The following is a 15,923-nucleotide window of genomic DNA, read 5'->3' as shown; positions in this document are numbered from 1 at the left end:
TATCTGTAGATATAGACAGGGCGAGGTAGCACGTTTCCTAGCATAGGCAGGAAGGTAACTTGTCTACAGTTCTTTGTTAAGGAGAGAAAAAGAGGAATCACTACCCACATCAGTCATACAATTTTGACTGCATGAAGGAAGGGTTATGATGAGTTACAGCAGTGTATGGCGAGACAACTTATATGACTCACAACTGAGAGAAACTTACTTAGAGAAGCGTACACAAGGACAACAGGATGGCCTGGGTAGGCCAAATGGCCCTTATCTGCTGACAATTACTATAGCATTTTCTATTTTCTAATCTTTGTTGGCAAATTTATTCTCTTTCTTTCTTTCCTTCATGTTATTAAACGGCAACATCTTGACCTGACTAATTCATGTTCACCTTTTAAGTACTACAAATTTATAGCACACACGAGTACCCAATTTATTAAGTGTTCCCTCCCTCATGCCCTTTTTTGTGCCTATGGGAAAAATCTTTAAAAGCCAATCCCATAGTTCATTTTGTTATAAAATCATCAATGGCCTAGAAACCATCAAGATCTCAAGTCCCTTATAATCTGCTCCATTTGCTTATTTACTGCAAAAAGCATATTCTATTCCATTTCCAGCTTTATCATCATTTTTCAAACATTAAAAAGGACCCTCTATACTTGTACTATTCTATAGAGAATTTACCCATGATCTCATGGAGGTGGGTCTGTGAAGAAACCCTTCTTTATGTTACTACTGAGTCTATCCCTCTTCTAACCTCTTAGTGGGGCGGATTTTACAACGGTTACGCGCGTAACCCTTAAAAAAAAAAACAACCCTGTGCGCGCTGAACCTATTTTGCATAGGCTCGGCGGCGCGCACAAGCCCGGGACGCGCATATGTCCCAGGACTTGCAAAAAGGGGCGAGGCGTGGGCGGTCTGGGGGCAGGGCGGGGCCTGAGCCTCCAGGCACAGCGGCCATTTGCCGCTGTGCCCGGGTTCGCGGGCCGGCCGTTGGCCGGCATGCGTAAGTTATGCCTGCTGGAAGGCAGGCATAACTTCAACAAAGGTAAAGGGGGGTTCTAGGTAGGGCTGGGGGACAGGTTAGGGAGGGGAAGGTGCGGGGAGGGGGCGGAGGGAACGGAGGCAGGCTGTGTGGCTCGGCGCGCGCAAGTTGCACAACTGTGCGCGCATGTTATAAAATTGGGCGTAGATTTGTTCTCGCTGGGTTGCGCGAACAAATCTGCGCCTGCACGCAGGTTTTAAAATCCGCCCCTTTATGACTTCTTCTAGAATGACTAAATTTTAATCTTTGTTATTGTGATCTTCAGCATCTTCAGCTCTATCACTCTTATCTTTTTTTCCCTTTTTGTATTTCTTTTAAAATACATGCACTCTGAGAAAAGACTAGTGAAGTAGAATATATATACATTGAAGATGAATGCTGAAATCTGCTTCGTATTACATACATTGTTCTGAGTTTAGAAACATTGTTAGATTAGTGTAAATTTAAAAACTCTTGAGCAGCAATGTTAAGATTCTACAATATATTTACGTGATATTAACAAAAGTTAATAAAGATGCTGATCAAGGAAGGGGTGTTTAGCACTATATTAATAATCCTGAAAAAATTATGACAAGAAAATTATTCCTTACCTGCTAATTTTCGTTCCTGTAGTACCATGGATCAGTCCAGACGGTGGGTTATGTCCCCCGTCCAGCAGATGGAGTCAGATCAGAGCTCGAGAGTGCCACCTCATATAGCAGCGCACCCTCTGCTGGAGCTCAGTATCATGTATAACAAAGCCCAAAAAGAGCAAGAAACAAAAAACAATTTGGATCAAACAACTGACGTAAGTAAACATCAAGAACAAGAACATGTACGACCCAGAACGAGGTCGAAACAGTGAAACCTATGAGGAGCTGTACCAATCCCCTTAGGAAGAAAAAAGAAAGAGACAGCTACAGAGACAAGGCCGAGCAGAGGTTCACAGTCCCAAAGTGGTGGGCGTCTGGACTGATCCATGGTACTACAGGAACGAAAATTAGCAGGTAAGGAATAATTTTCTTTTCCCTGTACGTACCAGGATCAGTCCAGACGGTGGGATGTACCAAAGCTTCCCTAAACAGGGTGGGCCCCTGAGAGCCCTGCTCGGATAACCTGATCGCCAAAGTGCTCAGAAGGCGAAGGCGGTAGGTGTAGCCGATAATGCCTAGCGAAAGTATGCAGCGACTTCCACGTCGCTGCCCGGCAGATCTCCTGAGGAGAGACCGCACGAGACTCTGCCCAAGACGCAGCTTGAGAGCGTGTGGAATGAGCTCTGACGCCCCGAGGCGGATCCCGACCGGACCCAATATAAGACGCTGAAATGGCATCCTTGATCCAGCGGGCGATGGTCGTTTTTGACGCGGCGGAGCCCTTTTTAGGCCCCGACCAGAGCACAAACAGGTGATCGGAAACGCGAAAATCATTGGTAACCTCTAGGTAGTGGAGGAGCACCCGCCTGACGTCCAAATGACGAAGAGACTTCGAATCCACACGAGAGAACGCCGGGAGCTCCACCGTTTGATTCATGTGGAAGGAAGAAACCACCTTTGGAAGTAAAGACGGGACCGTACGAAGCGAGATCCCCGCTTCCGAAATGCGTAGGTAAGGTTCCCTGCAGGAGAGAGCCTGCAGTTCCGAAATGCGGCGGGCAGAGCAGATCGCCACCAGAAAAACGGTCTTCATAGTGAGGTCCTTCAGCGACGCGCCCTGTAGAGGCTCGAAAGGGGCGCCCGCCAGGACTCGAAGAACCAGGTTGAGGCTCCACGACGGACAGGGATCCGTGACCGGTGGCCGCAAATGACGGACCCCCTTCAGGAAACGTGCGATATCCGGTTGGAGAGGCAGGGAGACTGTTGTCTGTACCAGGACATTCAGAGCCGCGACTTGTACTCGGAGAGAATTATATGCTAGTCCCTTATCCAGCCCATCTTGCAAGAATTGAAGGATCAATGGGACCGTCGCCTCCGTGGGCCGGGCTCCATGGTCGACACACCAAGACTCGAAAACCTTCCACACGCGAATGTAGGCCACGGAAGTGGAAGGCTTGCATGCCCTGAGCATCGTGGAGATTACCGCCTCTGGATAGCCTCTGCGGCGGAGGCGGCGCCGTTCAAAAGCCAGGCCGCAAGACAAAAGAGTGCCGCCTGCTCGAAAAATACCGGTCCCTGTTGGAGGAGCCGGGGAAGATGACTCAGCCGGATCGGTCCGTCCACCGACATGTGCAGCAGGTCTGCAAACCAAGGCCGACGCGGCCACTCCGGCGCTACGAGAATCACGGGGCCGCTGTGATTCTCTATTCTGCGAAGTATTTTGCCCACCAAGGGCCAAGGAGGAAACACATAGAGCAGCTGACCTTCCGGCCACGGCACAGCGAGAGCGTCCACCCCCTCTGCCCCCCGTTCCCTTCTGCGACTGAAGAAGCGCGGAGCCTTGGCATTGCCCGCGGTCGCCATCAAGTCCAGTCGCGGGGTTCCCCAGCGACGAACCAGGAGAGCCATCGCCTCGTCGGAGAGAGACCATTCGCCGGGGTCCAGTCTTTGTCGACTCAGATAATCTGCCTGAATATTGTCCACGCCGGCAATGTGAGAGGCCGCGAGCCGAAGCAGGTGAAGTTCCGCCCATGCCATCAGGGGCGCGATTTCGGCTGAAACCTGAGCGCTTCTCGTTCCTCCTTGACGATTGATGTAAGCCACAGTGGTCGCGTTGTCCGAGAGAACCCATACCTCCTTGTTCTGAAGCAGAGGGAGGAAACGTTGCAGCGCGAGGCGCACTGCCCTGGTCTCCAGACGATTGATCGGCCACCTCGCCTCCACCGGAGACCATGTCCCCTGTATGGCGCTGCGCTCGCAGACGGCGCCCCACCCCACGAGGCTGGCGTCGGTGGTCACCACCACCCAAGATGGGACTGCTAGAGAAACGCCGCGAGCCAGGTGATCCGGGACCAGCCACCACTCTAGGCTGTCGCGAGCCAACTGAGGAAGAGGCAGAATCACGTGATACTCCTGGGACACCGGTTTCCAACGTGAGAGCAGGGACGCCTGCAGAGGGCGAAGGTGTGCAAATGCCCAGGGAACCATGTCTATGGTGGATGCCATCACTCCCAGAAGCTGTAGATAATTCCAAGCGGTAGGTTCCGTCAAAGACGCGAAGAGCCTGATGTGCTCCCTCAAGGAGAGGGCCTTGTCCGCTCGGAGGAAGACCATTCCCTGCTGAGTGTCGAAGGTTGCTCCCAGAAAATCCAAGCACTGAGAGGGAACTAGGGAACTCTTGGACAGATTCACCACCCAGCCTAGGGAGCGAAGCATCTCCAAAACTCTGGTCACCGAAGCCTGTCCATGTGAGAAGGACTTTGCCCGCACCAGCCAGTCGTCCAGGTAGGGATGTACTAAGATCCCCTCCCGTCGAAGGGCCGCCGCCACCACCACCATGATCTTGGTGAAAGTTCGTGGGGCCGTCGCGAGTCCGAAAGGAAGAGCCCGGAATTGAAAATGCTGATCCAGAACTTTGAAGCGTAGATAACGTCTGTGGTCCGGACGTATAGGGATGTGTAGATACGCCTGTCAGATCCAGAGAAGCCAGGAACTCCCCCTGGTGGACTGCTGCAATTACCGACCGTAACGTCTCCATGCGGAACCGACTGACCCGCAGCGAGCGGTTTACTTCCTTTAAGTCCAGTATGGGTCTGAACGAATCGTCCTTTTTGGGAACTACGAAGTAGATGGAATAATGGCCCGAGCCCACCTCGGCGAAGGGAACGGGAACAATAGCCTCGATGTCTTGGAGTTGGTCCAACGTCTGTTGAACCGCCATCCGCTTGAGATCGGAGCCGCAAGGAGAGAAGACGAACCTGTCTCTTGGCGGACGGACAAATTCCAAGGCGTAACCGTGTTGTATGGTGTCCAGCACCCACTGGTCTGAGGTTATCCTTACCCACTCCTCGAAGAATGCCGAGAGTCTGCCCCCGATGGGCGGACTGGAGGAGTGGGTCGCTCTGGCATCATTGGGAAGGCTTGGTGGAGGTATTTCCCTGTCCCGAGGCCTCTCTCGCGGGACGCCGCCCGCGAAAGGAACGGGACCAAGGCTGTGATCTACTGGGAGCTGTACGAGAACCAGGCTGTCGGTACGACCTGTAACATCGCTGCGCCCTAGCCCTGGTCCTAGAGGAGGCAAATGCCCGGTAAGGACGCTGCCTGTCTTCAGGCAGACGATGAACCGAGTTCTCACCCAGCGACTTGATGATTTCATCGAGATCATTGCCGAAGAGAAACTTCCCCCGAAAGGGCAAAGAACCTAGGCTCGACTTGGACGAGGCATCCGCAGACCAATTCCGCAGCCACAGGAGCCTTCGTGCTGCCACCACAGAAACCATGGACCGAGCAAGAACCCGGAAAAGATCATACAGGGCATCAGCTCCGTAAGCAATGGCAGACTCCAGGCTGTCGGCCTGGGCGGCTTCCTCCGGAGGCAACTGCTGGGACGTTAAAAGCTGTTGAACCCACAGGAGACTGGCCCTCTGAGTCAAAGAGCTGCACATGACGGCCCTCATTCCCAAGGCCGAAACTTCAAATACCTTCTTAAGGAACGTCTCCAGCTTGCGGTCCTGCGTGTCCCGTAGGGCTGTCCCGCCCGTAACGGGGATCGTGGTCCGTTTCGTCACCGCTGAGACCGCCGAATCCACTTTAGGGAAACGAATGAAATCCAAAAAATCCTCCGGTAAGGGATAAAGTTTTTCCATGGCACGGGTGACCTTCAAGGACGCCTCAGGGACGTCCCATTCCCCAGTGAGAAGCTGTAGAAAAGACTCATGCACTGGGAAAGCCTTCGCTCTAGGCCGGAGTGCAGCCAGAACTGGATCCCCTTTTTTTGATGAGGTCGCGATCGCCGGGATCACTGGAGCCGGAGGATCCGGAGGTGGATCCAGATCCAACTCCTGCAGGGTCTGCTGGAGGAGATCCTCCAGCTCCTCTTTGTGGAAAATGCGCAGAGCGCGAGGATCGTCGCCCTCCGCCTGTCCCTCCGGGTGTGCAGGGTCCGGAGGATCCAAGGGGTCAACTCCCGACGTGGAAGCCGCTCCTACCAACCGTGGCTGAGATGGCAAAGCAGAGGGTCCCCGGAACTGCCCCAGCCGGGGTCAGGGACCCGGAGGGAGGAACTGTGAGCTTAGGAATCTTTGGAGCAGGAGGACCTGCTGGAACACCTCCCGGGGCTGCCAGGCCCTGTAAATAAGCTGTGTGCATCTTGAGAATAAAGTCCGGGGCGAAAAAGGGCAGCCCGGGAGGCGCAGCAGCAGCAGCATCCCCTGGGGGTGGATGAGCGGGTCGACCTTCCTCGGGACAACGATGTAGGCGGGGGGGCCCCCTAACAGCCCCTATCTCCTCCGGCGAATTTCCTGCGCTCAGATCCTGTTCCAAAATGGCCGCCTTTCCCGCCATCGGCGAGGAAGTGGCCGGCCCTCGCTGCCCGGGCTGCGGGGAGGATGGCGTCGGGAGCGAGCCCGAGGCGTGCGCTTCACCTTCCCCCTCGGGGAGGCAACGTGGACACACAACCTCCCGCGAAAAACGAGACCCCGGGTCGCCGCAGGTCTCGCAACAGGAGAAACGCGGCATGACAGCGCCACTAGAAACAAACGCCGCGGGGGGGGCCAAAAAACGAAGCGCACCGCGGGGGGGCCTAAAAGGCCTTCACAACCCGCCCGACGAGTCCGCAAGCGCCGGCGGGAAAGTCCCTTCTGCCGGCGCGCCCAGGCCCGCGAAAAGGCTGCCGGGCCGCGGGACCGTCCAGGAAAATTAGCTGAAAATAAAAACTTGCACAAAGTAGAAAACTTACCCCCCAAACGAACCCTGAAAGGGACTGAGAGGTAGCACAGGAAGGAGACAGAGCAGAGAAAAGCACGCCTCCTCAGAAATTAAAGTTAAAATTTTTTTTTTTTTTTTTTTGTACAACTAGATCCAAATTGTTAAAAGAAATAAGACATGACAGGAAGAACTGAGAAAAGAGATAAAATAACCAAAAAAACCTGTCACACTGGGGAAGCACTGATTTCCCCAACTCGCATCTGCTGGAGTCAGAATGATACTGAGCTCCAGCAGAGGGTGCGCTGCTATATGAGGTGGCACTCTCGAGCTCTGATCTGACTCCATCTGCTGGACGGGGGACATAACCCACCGTCTGGACTGATCCTGGTACGTACAGGGAATGTACAATTTAACTGACTGAATATTAGTGGGACAAAGGGTAAGGATGATTTGCCTTCCTCAGGATAATCCCTTAGAGATTTCCTGAAGGTATAAATGAATAGATGTTAAGCACTTTTGGTGAATTTTTAGATACTGTACAATTCAACATATTTAATGCAACAACTTCACTGATGTTCAGAAAAATCATACTCTACCCCTAATATTCACAAAAATGCCCATTTGTAACTCACTTAAGAACTATAACGAAATAACTCTTATATATATATATATATATATATATATATACCAAAATATGGTTTTCTTCACAGCTGTAATGCTTTTAACCTGGTGCTATATATTTAATATAAGGTAATTTGCAACCTGTTGGCTTGCTTCTCCCGCTTTGCACTTTTGATTTTTTCAGATAACTGACCAAAATGCTCCTTTATCTTTTACAGATCTTGCAAGATTCATACAGAAGTCTAGAACCTGAGTTTTGGATATCCTGCTTTAGTATCTACATACATAAGTACCAAAGTCTCAGAGTCACAAAATATTTGTCTTTCACAATTTTGTTGTGGATTGGACAGGAAACCAACCTGTTTTTTGCTGGTGCTGCTGTTAGTCTGCAAAAGTGCAGCATGGTTAGCAACTTTTCGAAGGATGGTCAAGTAACTGAAATACAATGTCCTCACTGGGTCACCATATTTATTTGTCTGTAAAAACAACAAAATATAAATTAAGACAATTCTAAAAGAATTATAATAAAACATTTGCATATCCGATCCGATCTTTGTTACCTGTCTATCTTAAAAAATGCTCAAGTGAAGTACAAGCAATAAAGGGGGTAATTTTCAAAGGAGTTACGTGCATAAATGTAACTACTATTGTAGCAATTTTCAAAAGCCATTTACTCACGTAAAGTGCACTTATACGAATAAATCCTATGGACGATTCAATGGCAAATATTGTAGCAATTTTCAAAAGCCCACTTACTCGAGTAAAGTGCATTTACATGCGTAAAACCCAGTTTTACGCATGTAAATGCTTTTTAAAATCTGATCCAAAAAGCATAACATACACATAACTGAACATAAAAGCAACAAATCCAAAGCCTACCATAGTGCTAATTAGGAATGCTGCAATTGCTTCTAGGAAGAGCCAAATAAAAAGGCAAATCATAAAACCTATAATTATTTGAGTGTTTTATATACCGTCGTTCCATGTGAGAATTACCCTTTAAGAGCCTGTTTAAAAAGCCAGGTTTTAATATAACTTTCTAAAAATTTCTCAGTCAGTCTAGCCTCTCTATCAGGCCGATACAGTAAGGGGCGGAAAACACGCGTCCAACCCGCGGAACCTAATAGCACCCTCAACATGCAAATGCATGTTGATGGCCCTATTAGGTATTCCCACGCGATACAGAAAGTAAAATGTGCAGCCAAGCCGCACATTTTACTTTAAGAAATTAGCGCCTACCCAAAGGTAGGTGCTAGTTTCTGCCGGCACCGGGAAAGTGCACCCTCCGACTTAATATCATGGCGATATTAAGTTGGAGGTCCCGAAGGGTAAAAAAAGTTAAAAAAAAAGAAAAACATTTTTTAAATGGGCCAGCGGCTGTCGGGTCAAAAACCGGACGCTCAATTTTGCCGGCGTCCGGTTTCCGAGCCCGTGGCTGTCAGCGGGCTCGAGAACCGCCGCCGGCAAAGTTGAGCGTCGGCTGTCAAACCTCCTTTTGCCCGTTTCTACCGCCGGGCCTCATTTAAATAGAGAATCTCGCGCACAGGCAAGTGGCCTGTGCGCGCGCTCCGGGAGAGCGGGTGTTCGTCCGCTCTCCTGCGGACTTTACTGAATCGGCCTGTATGTAAGGAATTCCACAAATGTGGCCTCACACAAGGTGGCTCTATTCTTTGTTCCTGTTAAATTCACTGAAGATAAAATGGGCACTACCACAAATGCATCATTTGCAGAGCACAATGAAAAGGAATATATAGAGTTAATCGATCTTTCAAATAATATGGAACATCTTTAAAGATTCATGAGATTTGTTTCAGCTCTTCTGAATCATCACCTTTGAATATTATTTCTGGTATGGGTATATATCTCTTACATCTTCCCCATTGAATACCAAAGCAAAGAATTAATTTAGTCTCTCTGCTATGGCTTTCAAATCCCCATGATCATCTAATGGTCCAAGTGACTCCCTCACAGGCTTTTTACCTCGAATGTACCTGAAAAAGTTTTGTTATGAATTTTTGCTTTTACAGCAAGCTTCTTTTCAAATTCTCTCTTTGCCATCCTTATCAATGCTTTACATCTGACTTTCCAAGTACTTATGATGTTTCCTGTTTTCTTCATTTGGATCCCTTTTCCATTTCTTGAAAGATGTTCTTTTAGATATTATAGCCTCTCTTACCTTATCTTTTAACCATGATGGTAGTCATTTAGCATTCCTTCCATCTTTTCTAATGCATGGAATATATCTGGCCTGGGCTTCCAAGATAGTAATTTTAAACAATGTCTATGCCTGAGCTAAACTCTTAACCTTAGCAGTTGCTCCTTTCAGTTTTTTCCTAACAAGTCTTCATTTTAGTATAGACACCTTTTTGAAAGTTAAATGCTGTCACAGTAAATTTATTTTGTGTTCCCTTCAGTTATTAAATCAAATTTGATAATTTACCTCTTGCATTAAATTCTATGTTCCATTATGGACTAGCTCTAAAATAGCTTCCCCTCTTGTTGGTTCTTGTATCAGCTGCTCCATGAAGTCGTCATTTATTTCATCTAGGAACTTTACTTCTCTAGAATGTCCTGATGTAACATTCACCAAGTCAATACTGGAGTAATTGAAATCACCCATTAGCACTGTACTGCTGATTTTGTTAGCTTCCCTAATTTTTTTTTAGCATTTTGTTGTCTATTAGTTCATTCTGGCCAGGTGGACAGTATTTCACCCCCACTACTATTTTATTCCTTTTTTCACCTGGAATTTCTATGCATACAGATTCAAATTACATTTTGTTTCCTGCAGAACTTTTATCTTGTTTGACTCAATGCTCTTTTTAACATGTAGTGCCACCCCTCCACCAATTTGATCCATCCTATCATTTCAATATAATTTGTACCCTGGTATCACAGTGTCCCATTGGTTATCTTCCTTCCACCTGGTCTCTGAGATACCAATTATATCTACCTCTTCATCTAGTACTATACACTCTAAATCTCCCATCTTATTTTTTAGATTTCTAGCATTTGTACACAGACATTTCAAAGTATGTTTTTTGTTTGTATTAGCAACTTGTTCATCAGTTGACAGGAGTAATTTGGAATCTTTCTGTATTTTACTTAAAGACATCCAGACCACTTTTGCATTTATTGCAATCTCTCTTCTGGGATGCCTTATTTTCCCTGTTCTCTTAATATCAAAGATACATCATTCTGAACCATGTGTTTCTGAGCAACTGTCGGCTTTCTCCCATCATCTCGTTTAAAAGCTGTGCTATCTCTTTTTAAAGGAGAGAGGTAGCAGATGCATGGAACAGCCTCTCTATGGATGTTAGAACAGTATCTGAATTCAATAAAGCATGGGAAAAATACAGGGGATTCTCTAGGAAATGATAGGGATTGTGAACCAAAATAAATAAATAAATATATAAATAAATAAAGCTAAATTAGGTGTGGATGGGCAGACAAAATAGATCATATGGTCTTTTCTGCCTTCACATTTCTAGGTTTTGATCAAAACCCTTAATTTCATCTACAAACACTACAAATGTTGGCCACAACATTTTCAAGAATAAAAGAAAAGATATTCAAAACTAGACAACATTTTGTTACAGCATTCTAATCTAGCAAAGATTTCTTAATCAAAGGGCAAATTACACGTAATAAAATGTACCTATACATATGAGTTGTGGCTCCAAAGTACTGTACAGCTTTTTGCTTTTTACTTTTTATTTTTATTGTTTTTTGTTTATACTTTGTCTAATTCCTACTCCTCCCTAAATGGTCTGCCTGGGTGACACAGGTGGCCCTTACTGGCCCCAGGGCTGAACAAGCATCTTTTCTGAGGCCTACTTTCAGTGGCACTAGTAGCAACTGCCACTGTAATAGTTGTCTTCTCTTCTTCACTCTCTGGGATGCATTAGATAGGGGAAACCCTCACATTGTAGATTACAGCCTATGCCAGAGGGTTGGCTTTGCAATGTACAGTTTTAATAAGTCTATTATCTCCCAAGTATGCAGAAATCTACAACATTACTGTTAGTTGAAATATTTTCTGCATTGCAGATCAATCAAAAATATGGTTATTCTTGGTGTTCCATAATCATAATCTTGCTGCACCTACTGTTGACAAATGCAAATTGTTCAGGTTTCTACTCACAACTTAGGTATTACTCTGGACTTGCTGTTTTGTCTGGATTCACAAGATACTCTTAGTAGAATTCAGAAGTTACTTACAGCTCCTGCTTATTTTATGGTCTGATCATTATTTAATTTTGTTCCCTATTAAACAAATTGGTGGCTGTAGGTATTGTAACGAGCAAATGAGAAAAGTAAGCGCTAAAATTGATTTGGAAAAGTTTTAATCTAATTGAATTGAGGCTCAGAGGTATCATGAGCGGGATGCAATTTTGGAGCTGACTACCTGATTGTCTTCAATATTATCACAAACATAAGGTGGCTCCTAAGAAAGAGATTTGATTTAATAAAAACAAAAGTACAACTCCTTGGTTTTCGGTTGAATTAATTCAAGAAAAACGGGCCCTTCAAATGATTGAATGCTGCTGGCATAAAACTAAATAACCCTATGACAAGGATCTTTATATAGTGTCTTTGAAAAGTTATAGCTTGCATGTTCAGTTGGCTAAAAAAATAGTCTTATTCTTCCATGAGTGGTTTCATGTCATAAAAATCTAAATGATATAAGAACTGATAGTGAAGTATTTGCTATTTTTCAAATAAAGTGGAAAAACTCCAGTCAATGTAGATTAACGGTATGAGAATATGGTTGACATAACTATTACTAATTGGGAGGTTGACGTAATTATTACTAATTGGGAGGAAGAGTAATCTAGTGTTACAGCAACAGGCTGAAAACCAGAGTTCAAATCCCAAATCTCCTACTGATACTCCTTGTGGCCTTAGGTAAGTCACTTTAGTTCCCACTGCCTCAGGTATCCACTGACAGGAAAATTTTAAAAGGAGCGTGCGTGCACCCACAAAACATATATTGGGCATGCGAGCAAAGCTTTGCTTAATTTCATATCGTGCATCCAAGAAAACGCGTATCATTTAAAATACCCCTGCCGCATATATACGTGCAACCCTTGACCAAGGGGGGGGAGAGCCTTTGTTAGAGAGACAATCTGACACTCTATATATCTCCCACTGTAAGAGGGGCACTTTCAATTCAGGCTGGGTTTTGGGGGAAGGTGGTTTTACAAGGTCTACAGATCCTTGCACTATAGGGAGACCAATGTAACACGCCCACCCCCCACCCCCAAAAACCCGAGTTGAAAGTGCCCCTCTTACATTGGAAGATATATAGAGTGTCAGATTGTCTCTCTAACAGAGGCTCTCTTTCTCTCCCCTCCCCCACTGGTGTTCAGGATTCCTCTGCCTCAAAATCTCCAGACTTGCACCTCATGAGGACCAGTAGTAAAGTTACGCAGGTAACATGGCATGGGTTGTCATGTTCAGCTTCCAAACTTCGGGAGTTACACAAGTTGTCTTGGCCCCACCCTAGAACGCCCATGTCCCGGCCTCTTTTCTGCCTCCTTACTCTTGATGCATGAACAGATATGTACACGCTTACTTCCCGGCTTCTTAAAATTCACAATGCTCGTGCATAGCCCCCATACGCATGTATGGAGTCGTTTTTGCACAAGCAACGCTTTTAAAATCTACCATCTACCTGTAAGATTTTAAGCTGCTAGGGTCAGGCACTTATACCTGAATACTTATTAACTAGAGTTTGAAAAAAAGCTCAACGAACTGACTAATATGTGAAATCTGTTATATAGTTAACTTGTGTCTGTACTTCACATCTTATGTCATAGATCTATAGTTAATATGAATGTTATTTTGTAAACTGTTGTGATCTATACATGGAATGATGGTATATAAAATATCTAAAAAATAAAATAAAACATTGTACAGTGCAGCATACAAAAATTGTAAGTATTATTAATTGCAGACAATTTAGTCCCACACCAAGGATGATACTATGAATTTGATTTCTCAGTTGAAATCTACATTTTGCTTATTGGATCACTACCCATTTTGGATTCTACAAAGTTTAAAAGCTTTTGAGCCATTGGTGAAAAACCATAAATGAACAGCCTGGCCCATCCCTGGCAATTCCAATTTGGCAAGAAAAGAATGACAGTCCCCTCCTCCCTCTCACACAACCTCCCCAAGCTAAACCCAGCCTTTCTGCCTCTAGTGGCAGCCCCTAAATGGTCCTGGCCACCAGGGCTATGCTACAAGCATACGTCTCCAAGTGGTTAAATGCATTGCCTTGATATTAATACTGCTATCAAGGCTTTGGGGAGGGGAGGGAGGGAAGAGGAGAAGGCGAGAGGAAGGGGGCACTCATTCTTTTCTTACCAAACTGGAATTGCCAAAGAGAGCGCTGGACCACCTCCTTGGACCTTTGGGTCCACCATTTTTTTTTTTTGTTTTAAGATTTCAGGAGGCTTGGGGGTATGAGGGACACAGGCTTGCTGGCCATGTTAACACCTCTCGGTGGGGGTGGGGAGGGGATGGCACAAGCCACCAACTTAACCTTGGGGTTTTTTTCAAATACCGTTGAGTGAGTACACGACCATATCCTTTAAATATAGCCACATACGCTTAAAATTATCTAGGAACACGCTCCCAGATAACTTTAACCATGCTTATTTGGCTAACTCCAAACATAGGAATTAGCTGGATAAGTTTCCCAGCTAACTTACCTAGCCCTGGAATGCCTGTACATTTTTCAGCTAAATTTTAGCCAGATTATTAATTCAAATTTAGCTGGATAAGTGCTGGTGATATTCAAACATTGGCAGACAAATGCCTTTGAAAATTCCTACTTCTAATTTTAGGTTAGTAATGCAAGCTTTGTTTTAACACAATGGTTTACTGTAATTTGTTAAATTGGGTGCCCCGTGATGTGAATACTTCAATTAGTTGAGAATGCAGCTGCTAGGTATTTACTGGATCTAATGTATGGAATAGGATCACTCCCACTTTAAAGGAACTTCATTGGTTGCCTGTTCAGCAGTAGGTCCTCTTCAAAGATTATATATTGATCAACAAGATTAGATACTGTCGTCATAATCTTATTTATTTAAAAGGACTTGTTGCCCGTGCCCTCCAAAGTTCGGGGCAGGTTACTATTAAAACATTCATGATAAAATAATCACAGTAAGACAAACAGATAGAATTTGTAAAAACAAAAGAAAGAAAAACAAGATGTCATTCAGGAATGGGCCTGTAAAGAGCCTAGATGTTTTAAAGCGGCTGAACTAAGGGTCTAGGAGGAGAAAAAAATGATGGCTGTTCAGATCTTTATATGCTTGATTAAATAAATGATGTTTCAAGGCTTTTGTTTTTTAAAGACACTTGCACCGGATATGGATCTTATGTAGAGTGGTACAGAGTTCCATATTATAGGGCCAGCAATAGAAAAGGCCCGTTCATGAGACATTGAGAGTCTGGTTTGTTTAGGCGAGGGTACTTTGAGCAGGTATTGATTTTATGATCTAAGATTTCTTGAGGGAACACAGAAATGAAGGATTGCACACAACCAGAGACTGTTAACACTGTGTTTTAGGCTGTGTATTATGAATAGTATTTTATATATTATCCTCCATTGTACAGGCAGCCAATGGAGGGAGTGCAAAGCACCGGTGACATCTCATGTAATCTAGTATTTGTAAGTAGTCGGGCAGCTGAGTTTTGTGTACGTTGGAGGGATCTGATTGTAGAGTGTGGGAGACCAACATACAGAGAGAGTTGCAATGATCGATGCTGGTAAGAATCAGGGAGTGAAGGACATTTCTAAAGTCATCAGAAAAAAGTCATTAGAAAAATTATGAATCAACTCAGTTGCTACATTCAGAAATAATGAGTTCAAAGGCTTTTTTCTGTAATGGTGCCTATTTTGCAAAATGTGTAACCAGAAAATTAGTATATGAGGCATATTTCTTAATATTTAGAAAAAAAGATAAAAGTGATGCTTTTTAAAACAAGCTGTTGATTGACAACTTTTAATCAATTTAGCTGTTTTAATCAGTTGGATTAGATGGGTGCTTTGTACTGTGTTCTACTTTATTTAAAAGATTTATTTATGTAGTATTTTATTGATGTTTTGTATGGTATTTGTATTTATTTTATGATTATTCCATTATGGGAATCCACATTGGACATGCTTTGGATTTTGTAGAATATAAAAAAAAAAATACACATAAAATGGGAGTTTTTCCTTCCAGAGGGGTAGCTGAGAGTCTGAATTAGCAAAAATATAAGAGGCAGGTGGCACTTGCATTATATGCTTTTTCTATAGAGATGATTTCAACAGACCATATCATACAACCTGTGCTAGAATTTAGTCATGACACAGATTACTAACCTTAGAGAACATTTCTGGACCTTTAAGCTCCATAGAGTAAATAGGATCACTGCTTAACGTGCATTACAAATGACATACATCTCTCATCTGCCTTCTCCACAGA

General features: G+C 45.0%; 1 protein-coding gene across 7 annotated transcripts in view; it reads right to left on the bottom strand.

The window, feature by feature from the left end:
* ERCC6L2 (ERCC excision repair 6 like 2) overlaps positions 1 to 15,923 on the bottom strand; it is a 427,384-nt gene that overhangs the window by 271,566 nt on the left and 139,895 nt on the right. For all 7 annotated transcript variants that reach the window (XM_029617631.1, XM_029617627.1, XM_029617610.1 and 4 more), the window contains one exon: positions 7,797 to 7,913. In XM_029617631.1, the coding sequence (XP_029473491.1) occupies positions 7,797 to 7,913 (117 nt within the window). The remainder of the gene's footprint in view (positions 1 to 7,796; positions 7,914 to 15,923) is intronic.

Source organism: Rhinatrema bivittatum, chromosome 1 (assembly GCF_901001135.1).
Source record: "Rhinatrema bivittatum chromosome 1, aRhiBiv1.1, whole genome shotgun sequence".
Taxonomy (NCBI): domain Eukaryota; kingdom Metazoa; phylum Chordata; class Amphibia; order Gymnophiona; family Rhinatrematidae; genus Rhinatrema; species Rhinatrema bivittatum.
The sequence above is the reverse complement of the archived record's forward strand: the minus strand, read 5'-3'. Positions and strand labels throughout refer to the sequence as shown.